The following is an 18,944-nucleotide window of genomic DNA, read 5'->3' as shown; positions in this document are numbered from 1 at the left end:
GCAGGTTCAGTCTGTTGTGTCAGTGTCTTGCAGGACAGAAGGCAGAGACAGAGGCTCTCAAGAAAACTTTGTAGATGTTGGTTGGTTACTTGGCTGTTTGGCTTTTCCCCTCTGCCTGGCATCCAGCAGGACTGCTAAAGTGGGACTCCTTTTCTCCAGATCTTTGTGCCATAGTGTAAAGAGAGGACAGGGAGGGATGCTCTTCCCTGGAGCTCAGCTCCTGAGCTGCCTGTTCCCATTAGTCTGGGTTTCCTGGCTGCCCACTGGTTACCCTGGCTGCAGCAAACCAGCTCAGGATGTGGCTGCATTGGCTCCTGAGGGGGACTTCAGCAGGGCCTTTCAAACCTCCCCTGTTTTAGGCTGCCAGCTCCCACAGCAATTATGTAATTCAGCAGGCTTCACACAATTTACATATCTGCAACAATTAATGGCTATTTACTGTCTGCTGAGAACTCTGAGAAGTAAGTGTGTGGGGAGAGAGGTTGATCTGGAAAAAAACCCAAACCAAAACACCTGCTGCTTTCCACAGTAATGCAGCTGGTGGCAAAAGTCTGCCAGAATCAAGAGGAATTATTGTAACATGAGGAGGTAAACCCAGAAATAAACTTGAGAGGGGGGGAAAAAAAGAGGGAAGAAGTGGCCAAAACTTGCAAGAAAAGCTGAAATAGATTTCTCAGGGCTATCCACACTGTGTAAATGTAGAGGGCAGTGCAGCCTTCCAGACAGCCCAGAGCCTGTCCCAAAAGCTGTCTATATGCTGCTTTTGCCTGCTCTAAGTGATCAGATCCAGGCATTGGTGAGTCCCCAGTGAACTGCAGTGCTTCTCTGCCAGGTGATACACACACAAATCATTTTGCTCTGGAGAGGAAGATTAGCTGTAGAGATATACACCCTCTTGTATATTGCTAGCCCTGCTTTGTGTAATTCTTACCTCATTCCATACCTCCTCAGCCTTTCCCAAGCCTACCTGCTGCAGCATCATTCCACAGCAGACAAGTTAGGAAGGTCATAATTTCTTTAGTCATAGATTATGTGAACATTTTACAATGCTGCTCTGTTTGTGTAGATCTTTAGGCTTTCACCTTGCTCAGCATGGTGCTGACCAGACCCAGGACAGCTCATCTCCTTGGTGATGTGCTGCTTACCAGGTGCTGCAGGTGTAAATACTGCTGAATAACCAATTCCCTTGGTAATAACCAAAGCCAGGTTGGTGTTGCAGCCCATCACCTCTCGCTCAGGCTGAGAAAAGGTTCACAGAGGATGGTAGGTGCCATGTTGTATTGTCAGGTGCCAGGCTTGCTCCATTTTCTGTGCAGGAGAACTGGCACCCTGGACTCAGGAGAGCCAGGAGGCTAGGCAGAGCACCGTGCCCCCCTCTCACCCCCATTCCTGTGTCCCCTGTGCCTGAGACAGACAGCAAATGCCTATTTTATGGATGTACCAGAAAAGAGCAGGACTTGGTGGCAGCTGCAGTCCCAGCTCCCTGCTATTGCCAGGCTGAAGAGCACACACTTGGTACAGAGGTGAATGTTTAGCCTCTGGTGTTCAGGTACCAAAAGAGAAAATGGATCTCCTGTCCACAGCAGCAGTACTCACCTGTTGCACTTGAGTGCCTGAATCCCCTCTGTACCTGCAGCCCCAGCCTTCTGGAACAGGTGAAGTAACATTTCAGGGACAGACTTGGTGTAAGAGCTTCAAGTTGACAAGGAGAATGTACCAAGAATCAGAATTACAACAGGAATAGAGATTTAAAGTTTGCTACAGTCCCACTGTTGCCTGGTGATGACTTCATGATGTTGCACCATTGGTATCTCTTGGAACATTGCTTTCTGAAAGCAAGAAGGAACAATAATAATAATTACCATAGTATTCATTGAACAAGAGATTCCTGGCTGTATTTTTTCCCTTTGCACACACAGCAAACATTGATTGGAACCCAGAGCTTTTTCTGTAGTGCACTATGAAGTATTTATTATTACAACAGTTACAATCTCACACCTTAGGTAGGCTATTAAATGTTGCAGCAGAACCCAGCTATGTTGAAAATGCTTTTCTGCTGCATTTGAATGAAAACAAGGCACCACTGACTATCATTTACCCCAGAGGAGTCATGGGGAAAAGAAAACTGAAAAAAAGAAGGGCTTTAAGATGATCTGTGAAGAGGTCAAATCTCCTTGGTCTTCAGAGAACAGTGAGCTACCTGCTCTGCTGGGAAACAAAAGGGAATCTGTATTTAAGCAGCTGCTAAAGAATCAGAGAATGGGCTGGAAGGGTCTTCAAGGATGACTGAGTCCAGCCCCCTGCCATGGGCAGGGACAGCTCCTGCTAGAGCAGGTTGCTCAGAGCCCCATCCAGTCTCTCCTTGAACACTTCCAGGGAAAGGGCATCCACAGCTTCTCTGGCAACCTGTGCCACTGTCTCAGCACCCTCATTGTACAAAATGTCTTCCTTATGAGCCACCCTCTGCCACTTCCTACCCACTGCTCCTTCTTCTGGCACTACAAGCCTCAATTCAAAGTTATCCTTCTTATAAGCCCCCTTTAAGTAACACCCAGAAGGTCTTCCCAGAGCCTTCTCTCCTCCAGACTGAACAATCCAGACTCTCTCAGCCTCTCTTCATGAGGGGTGTTCCATCCCTTCAATCATTTTCTTGGCTCTCCTCTGGACCTCCTCCTCTAACTAGTCCATGTCTTTCTTGTACTGGGGAGCCCAGAGCTGGATGCAGTGCTCCAGGCAGGGTGTCACAAGAGCCAAGTAGAGGGGAAGAATCACCTTCCCTGACCTGCTAGCCATGCTGCTTTGCATGGAGCTCAGGAGGCTTCATGTTGGCTCCTGGGCTGCAAACGCACACTGTTGGCTCATGCCCAGTTTTCATCCACCACTAGCCCCAATCCTTATCCATCCCTTCATCCCCAGCCTGGACTGACAGCCTGACATGGCCTTGTTGAACTTCATGAAGTTCAGACAGACCCTGAACAGTTTAAACATGCCTACATTCATGTAGCAGCACATTGCCACTTCAGGGTTTTTTGCAATCAATCAAATGAGGAACACAGCCTGACAGTGTTCACTGCTTAGGGTGGGAGGAAACAGTGCTGGGCCCATGGCTGGCAGGGCTGAAGGCAAAGGGCTCAGCTTCTCTTTCCTGAGGAAAGCAGAGCAGTGTCCCATGCAAGGAACAAAGCATTCTCCAGTGCCTGCTGCACCTTGCTGTTAGGGGGCTGGTGAGATGAGCTGCATCTTACCTGCACCTTCACTGCTCCTGTTGTTGGCAGGACTTTGGTATGGGCAGACTCTGCAGTGCAGATTTACAGATGGTGCCATAGGCTTGGGAGTAGCTGCCCATGGATGCTTTTGGATCACCAGCAGCTCCAACATTTGCAGTAACCTGGAACATCTTCTTACTGGTCTTCAGAAGGGGACAAACCTCTCTGCTGTGACTCTGAGTACTTCTTGGATTCTGTGTGAGAAAAAGCCAAATTAGTGACTTGCAACCAGGTTTCTGAAATACAAACAAGGGACACAAATTTGACTTCTGCTGAGGAGCAGGAGAGATCTGGAGTGTTATATGAATAATAAACAAACCAGACTGTTTTGGAAGAGCAAGAAGTATGGTGAGAATGATGTGAGGGAGAAGGCCTTGAGAATGGCTGCATCAGGAATCAGGGCACTAGAGCAAGGTAGAACAAACTAGTCCTGCAGTGGTGCAAAAGCCCAAAGGCCTGTTAGGATACCTTCTTGTTTTCAACACATTCCAATGGCCAATCTCTTCCTAACATCCAGCCTGAACCTCCCCTGGCACAGCTTGAGACTGTGTCCTCTTGTTCTGGTGCTGGGTGCCTGGGAGAAGAGACCAACCCCCACCTGGCTACAACTTCCCTTCAGGGAGTTGGAGAGAGCAAGAAGGTCTCCCCTGAGCCTCCTCTTCTCCAGGCTAAGCAACCCCAGCTCCCAGCTCTCTCACAAACCCTCAGCCTCTCCTCACAGGGCTGTGCTCCAGACCCCTCCCCAGCTTTGTTGCCCTTCTCTGGACAGGTTCTTCAGCTCTCCAGTGAGGAGAGCAGGCTGTACTCGGGTCCAGCTGTCTTACCAGACCAGGCTACTGCCACCGCTTGACTGACCCTCCATTCCCGCCACAGAACTGCAGTGTCTATCCAAAACTGCAGCGATTTCAACTGGTAAGAATGTATACACTTAGTTGCAGAGCATAACCTCTGGCCTCTCACTGAAGCATCTCTACCAAGTTGCAAGTGAGGATAGTTTGTGTCTCTGTCAGATGGTTTGTGTCTCTCATTTTGGTTTTCACAGGACTGCTACTCACGTTGTGAAGGCTCTGCAGGCTCGCCGGAGGTGGCTGAGCCTTTGCCCATGTGATTTGCCTCCCCAGTTTCCTATTGCTAGCAGTTCTGGCCTGGTGAGAAGGTGGTACAGAACAGTTCCTGATCACAGCACCAGAGTTTGCATTACCTGCAGAAGAAAAAACCAAACAAACATGAGAGGATGTAGGAAAATGATGAGAGCACAGAAACCCCTGGCATAAAAGCTGTCAGCCCCTGCCAGCCCCTTGCTTTGTCTCACAAAATGACTGAATAAAGTTTGAAAGCTGCAGCAAACCAAACCAGCTCCAAAGGGCATGGGAAACATGACAGCAGCAGAGAAGCAAAGAGAAAGCAGAAAGGAACAGAAAGACTGAGGCAGGAAGGAGACCAAGAGAACTTCATACACTCAGAACTCATTCAGCAGTGTTTGTTCTTATTTCCCTTCCACACTCCCATCCTCTCCTTGTGCCCTGTAAATTTCCCCTCTTTCCTCACTCAGTCTCTTTTGGATTTCCTTCTCCGTAAGAATGCCCCAGGGTGGATTATCATACTGCAGGAGGACTGTACCTACCTTGAACAACAGTGTGTGTGATGGGATTGTAGATCACACTGAGCTTTGGTCTCTGACATAAAGCTCCTGCTGAACCTTCACTCTGGCTGGGTACTTGTGGCTGGACACTGGGTGCAGCTCCAGCCTGCACACATGAAGCTTTCAGAAGAGGAGATGTTGGTTGTCTCTGGCCTTCCCTGGCAGGCAAAGCCACAGGACTGGGATTTGGAAGAAGTGGCCTGGATTCAGGCTGGCTCAGTTGAGCATTTTCTCTCTGCATTTGCTCCTTTGGGTTTCCTTTCAAGGAATTCTCCTTTAATTTCCTTTCAAGGATCATCTAGAGACAGGAGAAGTTGGTTAGACCTAACACAGCTGCACAGCAGAGCAGAGGAACAACACACAGAAACAAAGAGAAAGGCAAATAACTGCAGTTTATTTCACAGGCTAGGTAACAACTAGAGTTTTACAATTAATTTAGGACTGGAAAGAATGTCATAGAATAAGAACTAAAAAATGAAATGTGACCAAAAGAATGCAAGGGCTGAAGCATTAAGAAAAAGGATTACACAGGCAAGTTCAGTAAGTGGCTGTCAGGCTTGGAAAAGACAGAATCTATAAGGCCAGCACTAATGATGTTAACTTGCCCCAGAAGAGTCATAGAAATTCAAGGGGAAAAAAACCCCAAAAGACAGAAAGAAGGGCTTTAAGATGATCTGTGGAGAGTCCAGTCTTCTTGGCCTTCAGAGGACAGTTAGCTGCCTGTTCTGCTGGGAAACAAAAATGAATCTGCATCTAGGCAACTGTTAAAGAATCAGAGAGGGGGCTGGAAGGGACCTTCAAGGATCATCAAGTCCAGCACCTTACCATGGGCAGGGACATCTCCCACTACAGCAGGTTGCTCAGAGCCCCAACCAGCTTGGCCTATGAACACTCCCAGGGTGGGAGAAGACCTCCTCATCTCTACAGGCAAAACACTGGGGACAGAGGTCAGCTAAAGGTGGGAGAAGACCTCCTCATCTCTACAGGCAAAACACTGGGGACAGAGGTCAGCTAAAGGTGGGAGAAGACCTCCTCATCTCTACAGGCAAAACACTGGGGACAGAGGTCAGCTAAAGGACCTGCAAAATCCTGACCAGCTGTCTGTCTGCATGGTCTGTCCCAGCCACTGGAGCAGGTCTGCAGCCCTGGGGGCTTGCATGTCCCAGTGCCAGCACCTGAGAGATGAGAAGCCCAGAGCCAGCTGCTGGGCAGGCTGAGGACAGCTGCTGCAGGAAGCCACCTTGTATAGATGTTCTCACAGTGGGCTTCCACCTTGCTCAGGCAGAGAAGGGAGCAGGATTGAGGCTGCTGGTGCTCTGTTGATGCTCCCTGTGGCCGGCCATGTGTTTGTGTATAGACAGTGTCTCTGTTTCCTGTGTGCCTGCTGAGAACACAGCCTTGCTGCTGGCTGGACATGGGCACATGGAGTGGCAGCCTCATCTCCCTGGGACTGTTGGATCCAGTCTATTTTCCTCCAGCACAGTCCTTCTTAGGCACCATGCTTTACAGACTTTCATGTAAAGCCCTCTCTAAAATGACAACAAAGTGGAGCTGACTGATCAGAAGCAGCAAGAGGGAACTGTAGGCATGCATGGAAAGCCTAGGGGAGCTCAAAGAGAGGGAAATGGCAACATTCAGTGAGTGTGTGCAAAAATGGCAGCTCAGCTGGAGGATTTTGTTAAACAGAGGAAGAGCAAGTACCTCATACAATTTATTTCGGTACTCTGCCACAGACAGCTGGGTGTCATCACCTAAAGGAAGAATCACTTCAGAATCCAGAGAGGGCTCCGTGGCAGGACAGTGAAACCTAGGAAGATGAGACATAATGTAATTCACTAAGATTAAAACCACCACCACAGATTAACAGAGTGTTCAACAGGATTGGTACAAATCTGTTGGGGCCCATCTGGTGCAAGCAGGGTTGGAGAAAATGAGGAATTGGCTTTGTCTGTAATGCACAGAAGGAAAACTGATGCCCAGAGCAGGCCCATAGCATCCAGGAAACAGCAGGGCCAAGTGCACACTGGCATTGCTCTCACCTTCTCACATAGGGGTGCTGCAGAGCCTCCTCTGCTGTGAGTCGTTTCTCAGGGTTAAATACCAAAAGCTTTTTCAGGAGATCCAAGGCAGGCAATGGAGTAGAGGCTGGGAAAAGCTCCTCGAATGTTACTCGCTGCCTACAAGCCAGAAAACAACAACATAAGCTCCCAGTGTCCAAGGTGAGGGCATGAACTGCAGTCCTGGCACTCACATCAAGGTGACAGCTGACTCCAGAGCTCACTCACAAATGGTCTCACAGCCCTGGAGCACAGGCCTGGGGGACAGGAAGGTCTTTTACCCCTTGGTTTGAATGCCTCACTAGCAGGAGCCTACAAGGGATGCCTGACCTGCAAGCCTGGTCTTCCTCATTTCAGTGGAGTGGGGGACACCAGGCAGTATCAGACAGAGGGAATAACAGGTCCACTGGACAGCTGGCATCCCTGGGTGAAAGGGAATCATGCTGCAGGATGCCAGCTGAAGGCAGCATAAGTCAGCATGAAAACACAGGTGCTGCTCATGTGAGCAGCAAGGGAGCTGCTGGAGCTTGCACTCTGAGCCACCCCAGCCCAAACCTATGAACCCCAGCAGGCAACAGCTCCACAACTCCCACCACAGGCAGCATGGCCACACAGTCTGCAGACCCCTAGGGGAAAGAAGGGCCCACTGGTGCCACCTCAGATACAAGCAGGGAGTACTGGAAGACTGAGGAGTCCTTTGCTGTGGCCATAGGATAGCATAACAGCATGAAGTTTACTATCAGATGTGTAATAAACACAGCCTGATCTGGTAGTCTGTGCAGGACTGGAGCATCCAAAAGAGCTGTGACAGAGACAGGAGGAGGGAGTGTGAAAAAAATCAGAGAGCTGCTAAGCAGTTGGAATGAGGCTGCCAGCCTGAAGAGATTCAGGCTCTCCATGTGTGAACCAGTGTCATCAGAGAGCCAAGTGACTCAGGGTAGGAAAATGTTCTGCTTTTGAGAAAGCACAGATGCCAAGAGTTGGGAATGCAGGCCCAGCCTCACTTGGCTTTCTTATTCTCACATTTGGTCTTGTCAGCAATGTGGGTTTTTAACTTTGCATCCCCTTCCCAGGGTTAGGTGAATCTGCAGAGAGAAGAAGTCATTTCTTCTCATGAACAACAGAAGGTGAACTCCAGGGATCACAGGATGCTCACAGGATGTTAGGGGTTGGAAAGGAGCTCCCAAGATCATTGAGTCAAACCCCCCTGCCAGATCAGGACCATAGAATCCAGCACAGGTCACACAGGAACACATCCAGACAGGGCTGGAAAGTCTCCAGAGAAGGAGACTCCACAACCTTTCTGGGTAGCCTGTTCCAGTGCTCTGTGACCCTCACAGTCAAGAAGTTCCTCCTCTTGTTGAGGTGGTAGTTTATATCCACTGTCCCCTGTCCTGTCACAGGGTGCAACTGAGAGAGGATCCCCCTCCCTCTTGACCCCAGGCCCTCATATATTGATAGACATTGATCAGATCCCCTCTCAGTCTATTCTCCAGGCTAACCAGCCCCAGGTCTCTCAGCCTCTCCTCACCAGGTAGTGCTGCAGTCCCTTCATCATCCTTGTAGCCCTCCCTTGGACTCTCCCCAGCAGATCCCTGTCCCTCCTGAACTGGGAAGCCCAGAACTGGATGCAATATTCCAGGTGAGGTCTCAGCAGGGCAGAGCAGAGGGGGAGGAGAACCTCCCTTGATCTGCTGGACACACTCCCCTTACTGCACCCCAGCCTCCCATTGGCCCTCTTGGCCACAAGGGCACATTGCTGTCCCATGGGGAACCTGCTGACATCACAGAGGTGGAGGCACATCCAAGGCTTACCCAGAACTCCACTGGTTAATGATTGAGGCCTTGTAGTCTGACTGCATAGCCAAGATATCTGCAGTAAGGAAAGGACACAGTTCATGCCAAGGTTAGGATCACCTGAGCTGCACAGACAGTGCAGAAAAGCGAAGATTTGATATTAACATAGGAAATTATCCACTCAAACTCCATGGGAGATCTCACAGACTGGTGATGGAAATTCCTCAGCTGGTTTTCTCAGCTCCTATTCATTCTGCCATAGGTTTCACAAACTTGCACTCTGACACCCACATCTGCAGAAGCACCAAGATAGCTGAGGCCAAATGATCTGTGTCCCTTGTGTGGCACACAGAGAACAAGGGCTGCCAGCTGTTGATGTCCTCTTTCCGTCTGCTCGGCTGCTTTTTGACCAGCGATGATAAACTGGTTTCTGAACACATACTCTCAAGACCTCAACAGCTGCTAAGCAATTCTCTTGCTGCTTTGGTCCCCATAAATCCTAGGCAAAGCTGCTCCTGCTAGGTTGGTTCCCTTTCCTTGCAATAACGTTTGGAACAAGTGTTTGTTTTCACTTGTGTGGCCCAAAGCAACAGCAAATGTGGCTGTGAGATGCTGTAACCTGGCAGCCACTGCCCTGAGGGACTTCTAATTAGCCATTTGTCCTGTGCTCTTCTCTTAGAGTGCAGACATTCTGGTTTCCATATTATCAAGAAGTTCTTCAGTAGGAGGGTGGTGGGACACTGGAATAAGTTGCTCAGGGAGGTTGAGGCTGCCTCCTCCCTGAGGGTGTTCAAGGCCAGGCTGGATGAGGCCTGAAGCAGTTGGTGGGGAGGTTGGAGGAGATGAGCTCTAAGGTCCCTTCCGACCTGAGCCATTCTAGGATTCTATGAACACATTCCTCAGTTGCACTGTGAGAATGGAATAGCATTTTCTCTTCTCAGTGCTGCCTATTCTTCTAATCCCTGCTTTCACACACACATTTCTGTTCATATTTCATTCCCAGCAAACAAAGCTCTAATAAAAAAAATGATAAATCCCTTGAAACCTGAATGGAATCCTCCAAAACTCTGATGTCCTTACACTGAAGGCACTTGTTTTTCTTGATAGCTTAGTTACAACACATTAACACATTGTAAAAGTTTATAAAATGTATAGGCTGTTAGGCTGGAACTCAGAGAAGACAGTCATCATCATCATCATCATCATCATCCTGCTCCCTTGGGGATTTAACATACATTTACCCCAACATTCACTTCTGTGTTTAGATTTCCATACCAAAAGGCCTAATTTCCCTTTGCTGTGCAAGATCCACTGAACTATGACACTCTGTTTTAACCTGGTTTCCTCTTGTAAATCAGAAATGTCTTGGAGGCCTGGTTCTTGTTTCTCACCTCCTCAAGGACAGGCTTCCTTTCCTCCCACAATTTACTCTTTGATTTCCTTGGAAAGAAGTTAGATTCACTTCCTGATCCAGCTGGGCTGCTTGCTTTCACTCTTCTAATCTCTTCCCTAAATACAGAGAAGGGTCCTACCTTCTGGGGATGGGGCAGGAATGACCCTGAAGATCATCTCAATTTGATTAACTGTTGATGTTCCAGGGAAAAGGGGTTTCCCAAGTAGCAGCTCCCCCAGGATACAGCCAATGCTCCACATGTCCACGCCTTTAGTGTAACTACAAATAAGAACAGAACAAAGTCTTGACTCAGTCAAGCAAATCTCTGTCTGTTCCTGGCATTCCCAGCACTGCCATTAGCCTGTTCTGCTAGAAAAACAAGCTTGGTGACTCCTTGAAGATGAACACTCACAGGTTTGGACTATTAAGTGAACAAGATTCAGGAATCATGACACTGGCAAGCACAAAACAGAGAGGAGACTTATCCCACTAATAGTCTAGTCTGGGGAGCCATGCCAGGGAAGGCACCAGAGGCTGATGCCAGGACAAGGCAATGTTTACTTTTCATGTCATCAAGAGTGAAGATTACAGGATGCTGTTTGGAAACAACTGACTTTTCAGGGCATAATGTAGCTAGAATAGAATAGAATAGAATAGAATAGAATAGAATAGAATAGAATAGGACTAGACCAGACCAGGTTGGAAGAGACCTTCAAGAGCATCGTGTCTGACCTATTATCCAACACCACCTAATCAACTAAACCATGTTTAAGCCATGAAAGTAGTTACAAGTACTTAAGCAAAGTAAATGCCAAACAATGGGTTAATGACAGTTTGCAAAACAGCCACATTTCCAATCTGGGATGGTAACCCAACCTGTATTTATTTCCTTTTCTGATCAGTAGGATTTGGTATATTTAAGTCAAAAAGAAAAACAAAAAGCCAGGACCAAGCCTGACTAACAGGCAGCTTATTTAACATTTCATTGTAGAATGTTTTCTGAAGGCCTATCTAAAGAGCTCTTCTTGAACTTGGAAAAGAGGACTAAGGTACTTTGTCAAGATGCAGGTTTAAGGAGAGAAAGGGTGACAAGCAGATGAGCTGCTGATGCATGTAAAGAGAGACTCGAGGAAGCCAGGAAGGAAATGTACAAAGGAGAGATTCTTATGTCACAGAACTGAAGTTTAAATGGACTGCTGACATGCTGCTGTATCTGGTGACATCTGGAATGAGAAGAGTTAAGGCTTTCAGACTAAATTCTCCCAGTGGTCCCCCCCTGGCTCAGGCTGAGGAGTTACCTGCGAGAGGAGAGCAGGATCTCGGGGGCGCGGTACCAGCGCGTCGCCACATACTCCGTCAGAGCTGGGCTGTCTTGGTCCTCGTTCACCTGGCTCAAGGACCTGGCCAGCCCAAAGTCACAAAGCTTAACAAAGCAGTCTGCATCCAGCAAGATATTTGAAGGCTGAATTGAACAGTAGAAAATGAATAAGCTCTTTAGTCTCTGAGTGGCAGAAGACTCTGATCAAGGTTCTTCTACCAGTCTCATTCTTTTCATAGTTTTCCAGTTAGTGTTTAACAGAAAATGTGAGCAAAGGACAAAGACTGTGACTGAAAGATACCTTCTGATCTCTGTGAATAACATTTCCTGAGTGGATGAATTTAGTTGCCTTCAGAAGTTGGTAGAGAATGTAACACTTGTGGATATCCTTCAGCAAATTCCCCTTCTTAATCACAGCATGCAAATCTGTCTCTGTAATATATTACATCAGTAATGTATTTACATCAGGAAAGGATTACCAAGGTGTGAGCACAAGTTCCTCAAAGCAAGGCCAGAGCAGACTACTGTCCAAACTGTAACCTTCCCAGTTGCCCCTCCACAGAAGTGAACATTGTCATTACTGAGAGTGCTGCAATCTCTCTGCTATCAGTCTGACTTGCAGCTCGTGCTGCAGTGACCGCTCTGCTGTTGCACACTTTTGCTCTAACGGGACCGCACAGCCTCTTCCATGTGCAGCTCTCCTGTCTCTGCAGACCCTCTAACCTGCCATCTTTCCTTCATCTCAGCCACTCAGTTCTCATACATCCCCTTTAAAGCTTCACTGCTATTCCTATCCAGTCACAGCTGATACATAAACCTGCACCACTCCTACTTCTGTGTCTGCTTACATGAATATTCATGCACATCATCAACACACTACCAGCAAAGCAGGGAGCAAAGGCAGCTGCTAAGGGAGGCTGCATTTAAGTGGCTGGTGCAATGCCAAGTCTCACCCATGGACTCAAAGATGAGGTAGATGTCCTTGTCATTCTGAGCACGGATAACATCAAGCAGCTTGATGATATTTGGATGTTCACCAAATTGCTGCAGAGGGAAGAGACCCCACTGTCAGAATTCAGTGTCTTGCTTGAGAATCATAAGAGATTCACTTGGTGCTATAGTCTAAGAACAGGCATTAACATGCTTCACCAGAAATAAAGGTCAGGTACTTCAACAGTTGAAGTGTTACTGGTTGAGAACATACATCAGACTGAAAGCAAACCCCAGTGCCTCACACTGTCTTGCCCTGGAGCTGAAAATGGAAAGGCACAAAAAAGTTTCAATCTATACTAAAAAGTGGCCACAGTTGCTTCCCACCTGATGGAAGGAAAATCTGTCAGTGTGTAAATCTCTTCCACACCCCAGCCTCACCTCCAAAGCATGGCACTGAAATGTCAATAAAAACACTTTCTGTCCACACAGGTGTAGGAAGTGCCAGGAAGTGCAAGTCAGTGTGGTGATCCCAGTGTGGAGATACTGCCAACACCAGGGAAAGCACAGGGCATGCCTCAAGGGAAATGTAAGAGCAGCTATCCCTTTCCTTCGGGTGTTCTTGGTCACTCATGGAAAGACTGCTTGCCAAGAGGGTGCAGAGAAGAACTGAATCAAGTTACCAACACTGCTCATTGCATTTGGAAAAAGAAAGGGAAGAAAAGATGTGAACAGTGCCAGAGAGAATGAAAAAGCAGAGAGGAGGGTGGGAAATGAACATTACCTGCAGGAACACAACCTCTCGAAACGTTCTCTGTAAATAAACAGAGATAAAGTTTAGTATCTCCAGAGCATGGACTTCCAAGGAGAGGGTTAACTCCATCCTGACCTCTAGAGCAGAGAAAACTCTGATGTGGCAGAGAGGCTGGGGAAAAGCCAGCTGCTCACTAGAGCCACAAGCGTGCTCTCTGTGCTTAGACAGGCGAGCACACCACCAGGTACAAACAAAGGGTGCATGCCTGGGAAGACAGCATTTCCTCAGGGCCATCAAACACCGTGATGCACAAAGCCAGCCACTGATGGCCCCTTTCTACCCTAATGCAGCTCTAGGCTGTGTTACATGCATAACTGTCAGACAACTGACATCTTTCCAAGACTTCAATCATGAAAATATCTATGGAGTCCTTCAGAACATGTTAGAACAATTAACATCTCACCTGAGCATCTGTTCTGTTCCTGAAAGCATCGAAAATCTTTTTAACAGCAACTATCTCTCCTGTCCTGCGATCGATTGCTTTCCATACAATGCCATAAGCCTAGGGAGAAAAGAGGACAGAGGGACAGTGTGCTGTGCTATCTGCAGCGCTGCCCACACTCTCACTTTGTGTTGTGTCCAGTTGTGGGCACCTCAATACAAGAGGGATGTGGAGGTGCTGGAGGCAGTGCAGAGGAGGGCAAGGAAGCTGTGAAGGGCCTGGAGAATAAATGTTGTGAAGAGAGACTGAAGGAGCTGGGGATGGTTAGTTTGGAAAAGCGAAGGCTGAGGGGAGACCTCACGGCTGTCTACAGCTACCTGAAAGGAGGTTGTGGAGGGGCTGGTGCTGGTTTCTTCTCACAGGTGATAGAACAAACGAGAATGGCCTCAAGCTGCAACACGAGAGGTCTAGGCTGGACATTAGGGAAAATGTTTTCCCAGCAAGAGTGGTCAGGGAGTGGAATGAGCTGCCCAGAAAGGTAGTGGAGTCCCCAACCCTGGATGTGTTTAAAGGTGGTTTGAATGTGGTGCCTGGGGGTATGGTTTAGGGGGGAGCCTTGTAGAGTAGGGTTAACAGTTGGACTTGGTGATCCTGAGGGTCACCTGAATGCTTCTGTGATGCTGCAATTCAATTTGAAGAGCACAGTGTGTCAAGGGATGCAATGGATTGCCCTGAGCTGAGGAGCGGGAAGGTGAAACTGGCGACAAGGGGGCAGCAAGCCTCAGGTCCAAGGCAAACTTGGAATGAAACACAGCTGTGAGGAAAACGGCAGCGCGAATTCAGAAGGGGAAACCGAAAGCTTGTCTTAGAAGAGCTTCGTGTGGCAGTCCTCCAATAAATCAGAGGAACGAAAGCCAGACGGGAGCCCAAAGGCAGCTTCAGTCCCACCCGCTCCCCTTCCTCTGAGGTGTAGCTGCGCAGCAGCGGCAGGGGCGCACACAAGCCTGCCGCCCTGCCAGGCATCGCCTGCTCGCTTTGCTTTGGCTTTTTCTCTATCAGGCATAATAGATAAATATTCCAAAGATCATCTTTACACCGGCTGTCCAGGCTTCTCCACCCACCAGCACCATGTGCGCCTGAGGCCCGGCTGGCCACGGAGCCGGCGAAGCCCCGCTGCCCGGACCCCCCCCCAGGCTCCCGCAGCCCCGCCGGGCACTCACCCCCTTGCCCAGGCGCCTCTTGATCTCGTACTTCTGGGAGACAAGCGGCTCCACCTCGGGCACGCTCATGGCGGCCGGCGGGCGGCGGGCAGCGGGCGGCGGGCGGCGGGCGGCGGGCGGCGGGCAGCGGGCGGCGGGCGGCGGGCGGCGGCCCCGTCCCGCGGCCAGGCGCCTTAGAAGAGGGCAGGCTGGGCCGCGCGCGGCTGCCATGGAGACGGCGGCGCCGCGCGTGCGCCGGGCGCGGGCACAGCGTCGGGCCGCGCGCGGAGCGGCCGCCGCGCGTCCTGCGCGGGCCGAGGCGCGGAGCGGCCGCGGCTGCCTTGCCCCCGCGCCGGGCGGGCCGCGAGCGCGGTGCCTCTGCCCGCCTCAGCCGCACCCCGAGAGAACGGCGCCGGCGCTAGCGCGGCGGGACGCAGCCGCTGCCCCTGCAAACTCTCCCTGCTTTGTTTTAGAACCTAGCAGCCGTCGTTGCTGAGGGCCGCGGCGCAGAGCTCCCTTGTCGCAGAGGAGTTAGATGCGGGATTGGAAAGAACCTGCTGGGAGCAGAGGCTCGCCGGCAGCGCCAGCGGTCTAGCTGAAGGGCTGCTGCTAGCGGTGTACCCCAGGGATCAATACTGGCGCCGGTACTGCTTAGCTTCTTCATTGCTCAGGTCGGAGCGCAGAGGAGCGGTTGGCAGAGCAGAGGGAGTCCGTCAGGCTGAAGAAAGGAGCCAGCAGAACCCTGTGAACGTCATGACTGCAAAGTGCCCGACCCCGCAGCGGGTGAGGAGCAATGCCCATGAGCAGGACAGGCTGGCAGCGATCCGGCTAGGAAACAGCTTGGCAGGAAAGAACCTGGCCGTCGTGGTGGACACCAGGCTGGCCATCAGCCAACCATGTTCCCTTGCAGCATGGAGAGACTGTGGGCAGAGCCTGTCCTTGAGTCTACCCAAAAGCCACTGAAAGTGGATCTGCTCTGGTTGACCCTATGAAATAACTTTGTGTGAAAGAGTAAGGAAGATTTCTGGGGCCGTTGTAGGTGACCGAAATGCACAAGTGTTCACCTTAGAAAGTGAATGTAGCTGAAGTCTGTTAGATCTCTCTAGCTTTTGCTTCTCAAGTGAAAGACTAAAGCAAGAAAAAAATTGGCGCAAATCTCTTCAGTGGATGTATTCCACTGGTAGCGATGAGAAAAGGGTCAGTGGCCTCCACTGCTTCTCTTGTTTAAAGGATTTGGTTCCCCAGGGATGTCTTTTCTCTCCTGTGGAGACCAGCACAAAAATAGTCTTTGCCAGGCAGAAAAATGGGGAAATTGATGTTGCTGAAAGGAAGAGCTGGTCTGCACTGGTTCCCCCTGGGGTACCAGTAGATGCAGTCTGTAGTGAAAAATAACACATAGAATAAACCAGGTTGGAAGAGACCTTCAAGATCATGGCATCCAACCCATCAACCAATCCCAACACCACCCAAACAACTAACCCATGGCACCAAGCACCCCATCAAGTCTTCTCCTGAAAACCTCCAGTGATGGCGACTCCACCACCTCCCCAGGCAGCCCATTCCAATGGGCAATCACTCTTTCTGTATAATAGTAAGGTGATGGAAGAAAGGGCTTTCCCTTCCTTTTCTTTGGTGCCATTGAAAGAGTGGTAACATGGAAATTGCCTCACTGTGTCCAAGATTATCAGTTGCCCACAGAAAATTACTAATTAATCAAACACCAACATCTGACCTCAGAGAGAAAAATGCTGTTGTTTATTTTGGGACAGGAAGAGATTGCATTTTCCACTGTCTCAGCACAGATATCACCAGAGTTGACGCTGAGGTTGCTTCTAAGATCAGTTGTCTGGACTGCCTGCTGAGCGTGAGCTCAGAACAGAACCCACAGAACACTTCCTACTCTCTGTTCTGTTGCCTAAGACAGCCTGGCTGTGTCTGTGAGGAGCAGCCACACCTGAGGGGGCTGTGGGGCTCACGGCTGCATGCTCTGCTGCTGCAGCCGGCGGCGCCGCCGTGCCACGTCCTGCACGCACCGCAGCTCCCGCTGGAGCTGCTGCTGCTGCTCTCTCAGCTCACCTTTGGCCTCTCTAAGGGCTGCAGCGTGCTGGATGAGCCTGCGCAGCTCCCTGCGCAGCCGCCAGTTCTCTGCTCTCACTTCTGTGATGTGCTGAAGGAGCGCCTGCATCGCTGCCTCCTCTGCCGTCGTGGTGAGAACCTGCATCTTCTGATCGAACTGCAGCTCGCAGTCAGCCTTGGCCTGCTGAAACGCACTCCTGACTCGGTGCATTTCGTCTGCATGCTGTATCTTGGCGACCAGCAACTTTTTCTCCAGCTCTTCAATCTTTTTCGTGTGTTCCACCTTGTCTTTGAAAGGCTCCAGGTCTTCAAGCTCCTTGATGGTAAGGGAATACTCTGTCTCCAGATTGGTCAGAGCGCTCTTTACCTCCTCCTCTTTTGCTGTGTAGTGGGAGATCAGTGTCTCTCTCTGGGCCCAGACTTGAGACAGGTCGGTGTGATTCTGGTCATTCAGTGTTATTATCAGATTCTGGCACTTCTGCTTGCATTTCCTTATGTAAGAGAGGTAAGTGCTGCTCTCTTCCTGGTACTGTTTGGCTTCCTTTTCTAGGCATTTATTTTCCTGCAGGAGCTGCTCCACTTTTCCCAGGTATGTGTTTATATAGTTGGTGAGAATCTTGCATTCCTTCTCTAAGTACAATTTCCTCTCTGTGACAGGCATTCCCATGTCACTCGTTCCTGTGGATGTATTCTCCTTCTTGGTGCTTTCTCCTGGCTTGTTTTTCACAGCACTCATGGTGTCTTGTTTCATCAGCTGAATAAAATAGCACTAAAAAAGTCACCTGCAATAGAAGAACAGGTTCCAAGCTGAGAGTGCTGCACTCACATTGGAAGTAGAGGCTATGGGGAGACAGCAGAATCTGCATGGAAATCAGTGCTGTTGCCTGGGAAATGGGCTTGAAAAGCTAGAAGGATGTCACGAGGGTTAAGCAGGGAAGCAGGAGAAGAGAGTTCATACTAGTTGTGTGGTTTGGGGTAGGGAGGGGGTGGCAATTGTGGAGCTGTATGAATGTTAGAGAAGTGACTAAATCTTCATGGGACAAACCAGACCTGGGCAGAGTTTGTATTACCCCAAATGTGGTGTGGCTTTCTTTTTAAATATCTGTATAAAAAAAGCACTGACCTTGTCTGCTCCTGTGATCTTCACACCTTCTAGCTTGCTGATCCTGGCTTGCTGGGCTGCATTTTCATAGCCAAACTGTGATCTCCTGAGGAATGGTGGTGTTTGTAAGCTGTGGGTGTCCATGGTGATGAAGCACGTGAAGTCACAGGAGCAGCTCTGTGGTGAGATTCTCAGAGGCTTTTCAGTTCCCAGCTTGGCTGGGAGGCCTGATTGTGACCTGCATTGTTACCTGTTGGCATCAATGAAGCAGAAACACAAAGGCAGTTTGGCTTGTAAGAGTGTGGTTTATAGAGGGAAACAGCCTCAGCTAGCTGTTGGACACGCACAGAGTGGGAGCTGTGGCACCAGACTTTGGTATCTGCCATACATTTACACAACCTGAGCACAGAGCAGTTTCAGGTCTGAATATTCCATTCACTCTCAATTCACAAAACAAATGCTTTTTAGTACTTTCAGTGACATAAAGACAGGTCCCAACCCTCCAACAGCAGACCTGTTTCTATTTTCTCTTTCTCCCTCCTCAGCACAGTATTACCAAACGGGTGCTGGATTTGTCTCTCAGGCCACAGTTGCAGGACATTAGTGAGGGACAGCAGTTCCAGCTTTTCTCTGTATTCTCCACATTGCCCTCTGCCCTCCCAAAGCAACTTATGCCAAATGATGCAGGAAAAAAAGAGCTGTCCTGTTTCCATGTTCACTATGTTCTCATGATCTTTTACTGAGACCAAACACAAAGAGTCAGTTTTGCTGCTTGTGTTCACACCAGGGACCATTGCTCACTAGGAACTACAGTAAGGCAGCAAGTCTGATTCCTGGAACATGGGTACCCAGGGCAGCAAGTCTGATTCCTGGAACTCAGGTACCCAGGGGAATGATTGATGAGGGCTGGCAGGGAAAATACCACTGACACCACCCTCTCACTAACAACCCTGGGCTTTCAGCTCATC

The 18,944-nt window shown here is 49.5% G+C and overlaps 2 protein-coding genes across 2 annotated transcripts; both read right to left on the bottom strand.

The window, feature by feature from the left end:
- Positions 1–223: 223 nt before the first annotated feature.
- Positions 224–14,892, bottom strand: MAPK15 (mitogen-activated protein kinase 15). The gene is made up of 14 exons (XM_054167245.1): positions 14,820–14,892; positions 13,621–13,719; positions 13,188–13,217; positions 12,427–12,517; positions 11,775–11,905; positions 11,454–11,617; positions 10,295–10,434; positions 8,781–8,838; positions 6,948–7,085; positions 6,610–6,715; positions 4,891–5,206; positions 4,322–4,467; positions 3,246–3,460; positions 224–1,829 (listed from the first exon to the last, which is right to left on the bottom strand). The coding sequence occupies exons 1-13, from the start codon at positions 14,886–14,888 to the stop codon at positions 3,254–3,256; spliced, it is 1,695 nt and encodes a 564-aa protein (XP_054023220.1). The 5' UTR covers positions 14,889–14,892; the 3' UTR covers positions 224–1,829; positions 3,246–3,253.
- Positions 14,893–16,770: 1,878 nt separating this feature from the next.
- On the bottom strand, positions 16,771–18,425 carry CCDC166 (coiled-coil domain containing 166). The gene is made up of 2 exons (XM_009898201.2): positions 17,998–18,425; positions 16,771–17,656 (listed from the first exon to the last, which is right to left on the bottom strand). Exon 2 carries the CDS (start codon positions 17,623–17,625, stop codon positions 16,771–16,773), a length of 855 nt encoding a protein of 284 aa, XP_009896503.2. The 5' UTR covers positions 17,626–17,656; positions 17,998–18,425.
- Positions 18,426–18,944: the final 519 nt, after the last annotated feature.

The sequence above is a fragment of the Dryobates pubescens genome, chromosome 14 (genome assembly GCF_014839835.1).
Source record: "Dryobates pubescens isolate bDryPub1 chromosome 14, bDryPub1.pri, whole genome shotgun sequence".
Lineage (NCBI taxonomy): Eukaryota > Metazoa > Chordata > Aves > Piciformes > Picidae > Dryobates > Dryobates pubescens.
The sequence above is the reverse complement of the archived record's forward strand: the minus strand, read 5'-3'. Positions and strand labels throughout refer to the sequence as shown.